Source organism: Notothenia rossii, assembly GCF_949606895.1.
Source record: "Notothenia rossii genome assembly, chromosome: 2".
Lineage (NCBI taxonomy): Eukaryota > Metazoa > Chordata > Actinopteri > Perciformes > Nototheniidae > Notothenia > Notothenia rossii.
Window position 1 is genome coordinate 14,835,067 of NC_136904.1, and position 10,750 is coordinate 14,845,816.

The 10,750-nt window shown below is 38.3% G+C and overlaps 1 protein-coding gene across 8 annotated transcripts in view; it reads left to right on the forward strand.

The window, feature by feature from the left end:
* The window catches only part of LOC307028392 (CUB and sushi domain-containing protein 1), a 424,819-nt gene extending 415,864 nt beyond the window's left edge, over positions 1-8,955 (forward strand). For 3 of the 8 annotated variants that reach the window (XM_079663368.1, XM_079663373.1, XM_079663369.1), the window contains 3 exons: positions 992-1,015; positions 1,464-1,526; positions 3,832-8,955. In XM_079663368.1, the coding sequence (XP_079519494.1) occupies positions 992-1,015; positions 1,464-1,526; positions 3,832-3,991 (247 nt within the window). In that variant the 3' untranslated portion in view covers positions 3,992-8,955. Of the gene's footprint in view, positions 1-991; positions 1,016-1,463; positions 1,647-3,831 lie in introns of all 8 variants that reach the window. The other 5 variants (XM_079663374.1, XM_079663372.1, XR_013804983.1 and 2 more) reach the window with 4 other exon arrangements.
* Positions 8,956-10,750: the final 1,795 nt, after the last annotated feature.

Consider the following 10,750-nt stretch of genomic DNA (forward strand, 5'->3'; position numbering starts at 1 on the left):
AAGGCGTCTGCTAAATGCCTAAATTGTTAATTGCAAATTATATTTTTGGGAGAAAATAGAATGGAATCAAATTCAGTGGGAAACCGCCAGAAGAAGACAAATACCACAATGTCTTTACGCTAGTTAGAGCTCAAAGGAAAGCAAGGGAAGCCTTTGCATATCAAGACATTTTGGTATTGTAAAAAAAATCACCAAATATTCCAACCCAGTAGAAAAATCCTCTTTTAATTACTCTGAATATAGAATACTTATGGGAAATTAGGATAAATAGGTGCTGGCAGACATGTCATTTACCAAAGACTTTCCAAATTGGCAGTCCACTAGCATTTGTGCTTTCGCCAAACCAACATCAAAATAGAGCCTAATGCCGATTTTTGTCTTTGAAAACGTCATATATTTGTGAGTGACTTCAAAACTAAGTAGAAGAGTAGCTGTTTGATAAACCCCTTGTCCTTAAGCTCTATTGAAATACATTAAGTGGACCAGATACCTTTTTTGGGAGGAGAGGCTGGTTTAGAGAAATGTTCAAACATAATTAAAGCTTTAAAACTCCAAAGCGTACTATGAAGATTACATCTGATTGACCTTAGATTTTAATTATTGTTCCTAGAAATTTCACAAAAGACTGTGCCTTAAGATGCCAGATTATTCTCAGCTATATTGAGGGTAAAATGTCATCATTAACGTTTCAAATATTAGACCTATTTAAGATTCTACATCTTAGGGCGGTTCTGACCTTTGCACTTAATCACTCAAACTTTTACAAAGTCATCATACTCATGTAACAAAAGTCATTACTGCAGTGCACACTAATCTGTTGGCTTGTCATTAATGGTAGCTGTATGCTACTTTATCTGCAGTGAAACATGTCCTGACCTCATTGAGGCAACAGTCTAATGCATTGTTAGAAAGTTAGTAAATTGCATGGCTGTAGTGTTTACTGACTTGTGAGAATAGTAAATCCTGATAAGACCGTGACTCCTATTTACAGGTCTATGAAGATGAGTGCTGCACGGTATGGGGAAAATATGTTGATATCATTATTTTGAATACTGCAATCATGACGGTACCTGTTATAATAAACAGACACTTTTAGTACACAGCAGGCTGGCTGTTGAATTTAAATAAATCTATTTGAAAATGCTTATATTGAACACATTGAATATGGAAGTATGCACAAAAAGCATCACCAAAATAATATACATTTTAGTTGTAAATGTTTCTATGATGCTCTTTTACAACACAAAACATCCCTATTGTATAATACAGCAGACTTTTTCGATATACTGTATTGTGCAGCTTCTATTGTGATATAAAGGATATATTGTGCTCCCAGATTTACACAGATATTGACAGTACAGTTGGATTTATATACAATAGCTACCAACACTAATATTACTTTGCAGTGTGTTAGCTGTGTGCAATGATAGCCGATGTATATTAAAGCTGATGGTTGTATGCAGGACATTGTCTGCTGAGACAGATGACAATGAGAGACCAAAAGACACCTGGGGGCCTGGCGGCAGGTAAGACCTGTCACCCACCTGGTTTCCAACAGCAACCAGACCTCCGCCGCCGCCGCCACATCCTCCGTCAAACTCTTCATCTCTTGTTTTTGGTTTTTAAATGTTTCTTCATGCTGTGAAGTAAGGCTGCACAATTCACCAAAATATGACATTTGTATTGTCTGTTCTGAGCTCAGATCAGTACTTTGTCCTACATTATTTGTATTGTTAGAAGACACAAGCTTTTAAACCAATTGAATAGATATTCAGAGGGAAATGGAACACACAGATTCCTCATCTCAGATGAAAGTAATTGTTTTAGTTGTTGCAGCCTTACTATGTCATAATGGCCACCATTTAACGCTTGAAAGCGATGTAATTTGTCTTTAATCTCATTGTCATCTCTCCGTCAGCATGATGTCATCAAGAAAAAACACAGTTTTTGATGTTCTGTTACGTTTGAGTAATACTATGAAGTGTGAGCAAATATACATCATCCTGTATTTTATTTTTGTATTTGTTTCATCTTTACTAGACAGTAGGTGTGCATTTAGTTAACATAACGCCCTAGCCAAACAAAATGCTAAGCTGGAAATAGAACATTGCTTTACATAACAATGCAATAACTTAAATAATACAACTACTGTAAAAGAGAGGTGTGAGTGTGCACAGTGCAGATCTATATGTCAATACAGTATCTATAATACTGTCAAAGCAATTGTGTGAGCTGTTTTTCATTCTACCAATAAAACTTAAGTATTGCACCTACAGCTTCAAACAGAAACTAGTGCAGAGACTTGAACTACTGCCATGCAGGGAGGTCTGCCTTGTGTGTTGGTGTGTGTGTGCAGTTTTGTAAAGTAATGGATTGAGCATGTAGGGTAGGCTTAGTGGCTCCCCAGGGTTGGATTTCTACCAGTGAGTATTCACACACACACACACACACGCACGTACACACACTCTTAATGAGGTCAGAGTCAAACAGTGTTTCGGTAGCAGCATTCCTCGCTGCTAATAGTTCCACAGGGTTTGGAAGTAAGTGATTATATCTAACTGGATTATAGGACCTGATTATCTAAAAAATGTAATCTGCGACAAACACACAAGTTAGAAGAGTGTATTTCACTGCATAACCTTTTGAATCCATGCAGTAAGTTTCCTAAAATCCTTATTCAGGCACATTGACTAATAATGTGTCCTTTTGAACTTAAACCATTGGGCACCATTTACAGGATGATGGGAGGTTGCATGTACTGAGACTCACATGAGATCAGCAGATGGGATCTGGTTAGCTGAACCACTGAAGCAGACAGTTGCTACGGTTCATGTGATCGCGCTTGCCAACCATTTCCATGCAATTTGTAGATGTATACCAGAACCAGCTCTTACTAAGGGGGCAACTTTAATCCCAAGGCTAAAGCTCTTGCCCATCATGTTAACAAGACAGTTGAGAGGACAGAGAAGGGTATTTTCAGTTCACTTATCTGAATAAATTGTCTTTTTTTAATTGGTTGTAGAACTAAATAGGACTATATAAAACAGAAATATATATTCTTTTTTGTATGAATTGGTCATCAATACACCAACAATTTGTAATCATTTGCAGGTTTCTCTGTATGAGTAGTGTTCAAATATTCTGCTGTTCAGTAGTTCTTGAACTCATACATCCCTAATATTTCATTACCACCAGTGCTTTCTATATCACTGATGTGGAATAGGCAATGCAAGGACAATTATAAAATTCTGTTTGTGGTTTGCCTTGCTGCATGTTGATATGTTTCACAGACAAACATTAACAACTTAAACATGTAATGCTGTTTTGCAGACAGCTAAATATTTCTACTTAAAGCTCTATTTTGAAAAGGCGGGGGTCAAAAAGGCTCCAAAAAAATCTCAAGGACTCACAAACCACAGAAGAACATGATCATCACTTCAGTCACATTTCTGGCCACCTCACATATAAAATATATTTCACCAGGCTTTTTGGTTCACCAACTTCAGAGACAAATATATTGATGTTAAGCAGGTAGTTGCTCCACTTATTCACACATCACTGATTCACCTGGGCTCAAACTAGACTTGACAGATATGATTTTAAATGGGAGAGTTGGTAAGAGCTCATATTAAAGAAAGGAAGCAGGCACATTTAAGCAAATTCATCCAAATGTCTAACATATCTTTGAGTTTGTCTTTTGCTTGTCATTGTCTTGTTAGACCTGAACCGTTTTGGTTTACTGTGTTTGCTTTTTCCAAACGTTGTCAAGTTATCCTTGTATAACCAAATACCTGCGATGAACAGCATGTCTGTCTTTCTTCTGTCTTGCAGGACACGTCCCAAGGTCCAGTTCAATGGCTATGTCGGTCATGAGAGCTCCAACGGTCAGGCATCATTTGAAAACCCAATGTATGACACCAACATGAAGCCCACTGAGGCTAAGGCAGTTCGATTCGACACCACACTCAATACAGTCTGTACCGTAGTATAGTACAACAACCTGCCACCACCTAAACAGTGGTTCAGTCCAACCTCCCTGTCGCAGTCTGTGCTGTGGTTTCACCAAACTGAAGAAAGAAGAAACGATTTGGACTTGTTACTGTGAGCAGTTTGTGTTGTAGCATGCTGGTCCTCTGGCAGTATAACCTGCACAGTAATGCAGCTCTGCTCCACCTCCTACCTGCAAAAAGGTATCACCCTCCTCTACCCATAGTCGGAAAGAGCGAAATACGTTGGAACCAGTACACAAGGGAGCAGACAATGAAGTTATCAAATGTGTTGTTGAGGAGATCAACACTGGGACTAGAATTATTCTGAGGCACGTTGCCATTAAAACACCAAGGAAAAACACAAAAGATGGTACAACTAATTCCTTCAAGAGCGACAACCTCACTGTACAGTGTGTGTCCAGTGTCAGATGACTATTGCAAAAATCAACCTTATTAAGTGCTTTGTATGGCCCATGAATACCCTCCCTGCAACCTGAATGTGGTTTACCCAACCTGACCCCACACCCCACGCCAAATGTGCACAGTGTAGGCTCTTAACTTAGGAAGTCCCCTGCTGCAGGCCAGACATGGGTGATGCAAGGGGGAAGCACATGGACTTACACTCTTTTATCCCCTTCAGACATCAAAAAGTAATTTGATTGTTCCTTATGTGTCAACATAAAAAACATCTCTGGTGCTGGACCAAAAAAAAATCCCTGTAGACCTCCATCATGCTTGACTTGACGGGACTAGACTCTGACGCAACTTCAGCTCTCAGATTCTGTTTTGGGGGAATCTGATATCAATCGACTGCTGTTCAATGGACCACCAAATGCAGTCAATGCAGTGACAAGCTCAACACATAAATTCCTTAAAAGCTCAAATCTCATCCAGTACTGGATACTAGTATTAGATTTGTACTAGGAGCTGTGGACTAGTGCTGGACAAGCCAGGGTCAAATAACAGTTGCAGATACAATTAAAATGTTTGTTTCAGCCTACGTAGAGAACTGAATGGCTTCAACAATATCAGGAAAATCACAGAGTGAGATATGTTGACTTGTCAGATTCTCAAAAAGATAACTGTGAGGTGGTGTTTACGTTCTGCCACTTATGACCTACTTATGAAGTATTTGAAAACTAATGTATGCTTAAACATATCAGATCAAACATTTGCAAATGCTATTTACCCCAAGTTTATTACAAGACCCTGTGATCTAGTTCTAGATGAGTTTTTGCCGTTTTTAAAATATTCTATGGACGTACTATACACTTCAAATCAATACGATGTACAATATTCAACACTAGCACTAGGCAGACTGCGCTAAACCAGAAAACCAGACATTTGAGTTGCCGGGCTGGTGTCCACAGAGGCCTGTCTCACACAATCAAAGAGTCAGACAGCTGATTCTTGTTCTTGGACTGGCCAGGATTCAGAGTTTGGTGGCTGAAAAAGAGGAAGCCTGGAGGCAATAAGCTGTCAAGATCTTCAACTGCTGCAATCAGCTGCGGCCAAATCCTGGAAATGATTCGTCTTCTCCCAACTCTGGGCGGGATTATCAGTCAAGTGTTGACTGATTTATTTTCTACAGCATACTCTCCAGCCCCAAGATCAGAAATGATCAACAGATTAACGGACAGACTGAATGACGGAAACAGACAAATGGACGGATAGCCCCTTCTGTCTGTCATGCTGGAAAAGAGAGACAAAGACAGGTTGCTATGGAGACCGAGGCAAATAGTTGTCTCTATTAGTGTCTTCGGTCATTTTTCTTCAGTGAAGATATTGATGAACAGACTCTATGTTCAAATACCCAGTGGCCCCATGGGACTTCCCAAACCACTGCTGCTGGGGACCCCAAAATATAAACTTTATATAAACTCTTAAACCGCACAAATTTTGCACTAGTGTGTTTTTCTGACGTGGGTCTGAAATGGGTTTGAAAAATGAGTCACTCGAAAAAAGAGCATTTTATTCAGAAACTTCTATCTTTAAAAAGACGACAAAAATGAGAAAATACAGGGTTACAGAGTGTTTGTATATACACATTTATATCGCACACTCCCTGTTAGCAGAAGGTGTGACCACATGCTATACCGTTGTTTATTTTGTTGCCATGATAACACGCTAGCCAACCAGAAAGTTGGGATCAGTTTACCCTCGGACCTCTGAGCTTTTAGTGTCACGAAATGACACCACTTTTATTTGTGCCATTTATAGAACAGTGGATGCTTCTGAAAGCTCATACTGCACAGTGCGAGTGCTGTGATGTGTGGAAGACATACACAGAAAGCCTCACATCCATAATATGCAGTATGGTCCCACTGAAACACAGGTACACCACTGCTAGTTTTTTTTTTCAGGTATTAAACTCCATCATTTCCTGAGATACTGTACAGTACTTTATGAATATTAAATAGTATCTCTCTATGGGCTTTTTTTCAGTTTAGCAGTGTTAGCTTTCAGGAATGTAACTGTTTCTATAACTCTTTAAAAAATATGTGTGTCCCAAACTATCAACATAATCCTACGTCATCTCTGAACACATTTGACATATCTGATTTTATTTCAACACATCTTTTTAAAGAGCCCACCATGTATTCGTGATCAGTTTGATCATCTGTCACGTACGGCAGAGGACAAACGAATACAGTACGAAGACAACATGCACAATTATTGTTGTCGGCAGTTATTGCCCCTATCCATTTTAGAAATACCTCATGTGCAGAGAGAAAGTTACATCCTGCTTATTATCGCAGGAACTTCACTGCAACAAATACACAAGCTTAGCGAGTGCAACCTTTCATTTCCTGGTATTTTAAGACAACATGTCGTGCAAACACCCTGTAGTCTTGGGAATTCAAGGACATCCACTGGTTTTAAATCACTTGCCAAGCTTGTTATTTCTCGCAGTGTTCTCTCAAAATAATTTTATTTTTGGAAAGATGCTGCACTTGGTTTAGAATTCATAGATGTAACTGCTTTCAGTGTGTGTCTTCAGGCCTGTTTCTCGTTTGTGTCACTCTCCATGCGATCCATTTTGGCATTACACCTGCATGATTTGTATTGTCCAAATAAGCTCAAACCATCATACTGTCATACGTACAAACAAAAAAACATATCCATTGATTCGCACAGGAGTGTGGAAGGTATGAGATATTAGTTAATGAAAAGATGTTAAAAATTATGATTTTGACGATGAAACACTTAATACAGTTATATTGCAGTTAGGATTTCAACCAAGTCCCAAATATTGAGGAGAAAACATTTGTTATGAGAAGTTTGTCACATCCACCTGTTTTGATATGCAAGAACGAAGTGACAAGGAAATTGCAGTTTTCCGGCTCTTTTAATTGAAAAGGATTCTCTGAAAATGAACACCAGTTTGAATGTTGCAAATGAAATGTGGACGAAACAATGGTGAAAATATTTGGAAGCATGTATACAGGATGATGTTGGTATTATGGTATCTATTGACAGCCTCAGAGTCAGGGTCGTGGTCAAACAGCCAGAAACATTTACACCATTTGCAGTTCGAGTGAAAATTAGGATATGTGGATGAGGGTTATAATAAGTTATAATACTGGCAAGAGTTAGAGAGTGGGGGAAAGACAGTAGACACACATTGAAAATCTTCTCATAGAAATAAACAGACATCTGTAAACAACAGCAGATAGTGATCCTCTTCACTTTGTATTGCTCGAGTGCTTCTATTTTAATTGATTAAATTAATTCAGTTGAGATTCCCTATGGAGTTAAGAGAGCATAATGGAGCCGGAAAATTAGAGGTTGCAAGGTTTCTACAGGCGTAGTAAAAGGTGTAATTTTTAACAATTACTGTAATGATACGGATCTGATCTCCCAGTGAGACTGAACCAGAGCACTTAGACTCAGCGCTGTCCCAGTTTGTTCTGGCAGGAAAACATCAGAGGGGCTCTACCGAGGTTAGCTTTCACATCTTGTGTACCCATAGACATGGTGGTAATGCAGATTTAAAATACAGTGAGGAAGTTCAAATCTAAGTATTACAACATTGCTGTATTATTTAATCCCCTTGATTCTAATACCTCGACTCTTTTTTAAATAATAAAAAAATTAAAGTTTATTCTATATTTTAAAATATCTGTTGTAAACAAAGACATCATTATCAGAGGCACAGAGACAGATCTCCATTGTTCCCAGTTTAGCGCTCCAAAATGAGTGAGATGTGGAGCTGAAAGCTGAGCATAATTCGTTTTCATAGCTATTTAATTGAAATGAAAGAACTGCGAATGATTGAAAGGGGAAGAAACCCATTGTGAGGTCTACCTGTATTTCTTCTCACTTGTACAATAAGGAGGCCTATTGTTGTGGCTCTGGTTAAAATCACTCTTTTGGAAAATATCTTACAATGGACAACTTTTTTTTTTGAAGTTTGCCGTGACTTCATTTCAATCTTAACAAAAGCAAATCTTATAACAAAGGCCTTTCTTAGAATAATGACACATATGTCACGAGTGACGTCTAGCTTATGTCTTAATTTCTATTGGAATGATTAGAAAGACAGTGCAGAGGCTGTAAAACTTCATCTGTTTATTGATCAGTCTTCTCCTGGATATGACACATACCTCCTTGAAGATAAGTTGAAAATGACTGAAGACTTTCTTTACAACTTAGGAAGAAGTTTTCACTTTTGCTTTTAATTTGGCACTGTCAGCAGTCCTTGCCGTTTAAAGAGCGACAGCTGGTTAATTCTTTTTAGAACTTACCCAATACATTTTGAAATGCCAAGGTTGTTTCTGCTTCTTCAGCTTAGACTTTTCACAGTTGGGGAAATAGGTTGTCCCTTACTAAAGTAGTATCGTCAGCAGTCCTCGTTGAAACAAAGGGGCCTAGGTTGCTGCGAGCTTAAGAAAAAAAAAAACAGCTAAAACTGTAAATGTCACACGCTTAAAATAATTACATAATCGATTCAATGCCGATATAAGACCTATGAACACTACATAAAGATGAATTTATGTGTGCATTTATTATCCCGCAGGGAGGACACTGATCTTTTCTCGGAACACTGTAGTATGGCTGCTTTCAGATACAGTTTGTAGTGGAATTCAAATGTTATGTATTGCCCTTGACAGGCCTTTGTCAGCTTCTGCTGAATAGTTTGGATAGGACAAACTTCTCATATCATACGCTCAGCTTTTGAGCTTTGAAGGAAATCACTATCTTTGTCAGAATTGAACGTGAGTTGACTGCAGCCCTGCTTCACTCGGATGAATTATTGACATTACGGCACATGGCAGCTTCTAGATTGAGACACCACACATTATGATGATGGGACACAGTCTCCGCAAATCATTTTGACATGCAGTAAGTGAGATTGTGGCTTATAAATGTGTACTTTAAAAAATGGTTTCATTTGGTCATAAATGGCACAGAGATATGTTTAAAAAAAATGGCAAGTCTTTACCAGGAAGCTGCCATCATCATTAATGTTATTGTTTAAAGCATCATGATCACCTCCATTTCACCTCGCATCATCATCATCATCATCATCATGTGCTGCTGAACTTGAAGTAGGTGCAAAAGAAAAAAGTTTTGTACAGAAATCTATTTTTTATGGAGAATTTGTAAAAAAACAAAAACAAATGATTAAACATGCTGTACTTTTTATGATTAATGATGTAGGTACAACAAATTCTTGTTCATTAAAGTCAATGTTTTTACTGTTTCACACCATGTAAAAATCTATGGTTCAAACCGAGTATATAAAATCCAAATGTCATGTGATCTCTTTTACGGCTGATTTTACACAGGAACAGAAAACCTTGTGGGATGCAGAGTTTATTTTCTCCATGCTGGAGAGACACACTTATCTCTTGGTCACACCTGTAAAAAAGTTTTTTATTCAAACTCGAAAACACTTCAGTCCTATAACTGATGTGTCAGCTCCAACTCCTCCACAGACTGGGGCTGGCAGAGTTTGTGTTTCATTTGAACATTTAAATCCCCATTCCCTGCAGAAATATGGTATATAATGTGGCTTTTAATGCGGCAGCTTCGCCGTACGAGCTGCCTTAGCATTTGTGATTTCATGCATAATGTTTACATTCATTTTCTGAATACATTTAAGATACCTACACCAGATGTTTAGTGTCAAAATGTCATGAACGGTATTCATGGATGGTGTGAAAATGACACTTTCTTTAAAACATAAGTGTTCCTGTGTAAAAACAGCTCTGTGTGGCTGATCCTGGTGTCTATATCTGGGAGAGGGATGACTTCCACAGGCACAAAAGATTTTGAATGACTTGACCTCTTTACGGCCCAAAATGTGACCTTATGTCTGTTAGGCAAGGAGTCATCTGGCTCTCCTTGTTTAGACATAATGGGTTTAGAGTGGAAAATAAAATGGGGGGGTAAATGTAGGCTATGAAAGCAGCATAGGCAAGTCTCCAACAGTTTGGATGCTCCTAACTTGACTTGTAACTTCTTGAGTTTTGAAAAGGGCATTTTTCTGACCAGATCATGAGGGGGGGGGGAAATACATGGAGTGTTATAAATGATTATACAACAGATACTGTATGTGTATGCAGCCTCACAACCTGCTGTTAAAGAGACTCAAAGTTTATCTATCAGATATTTTGAAAACATTATTTGAGAATAAAGTTTTTGATACAATACTTTCTCATCTGTGCCAGTGTTTTATTGTTATCCAGATTTTTTTGAAAATGTTCAATTACAATCATATCAGTATGGTACCTTCAGGGTTGAGTCTGAAGATG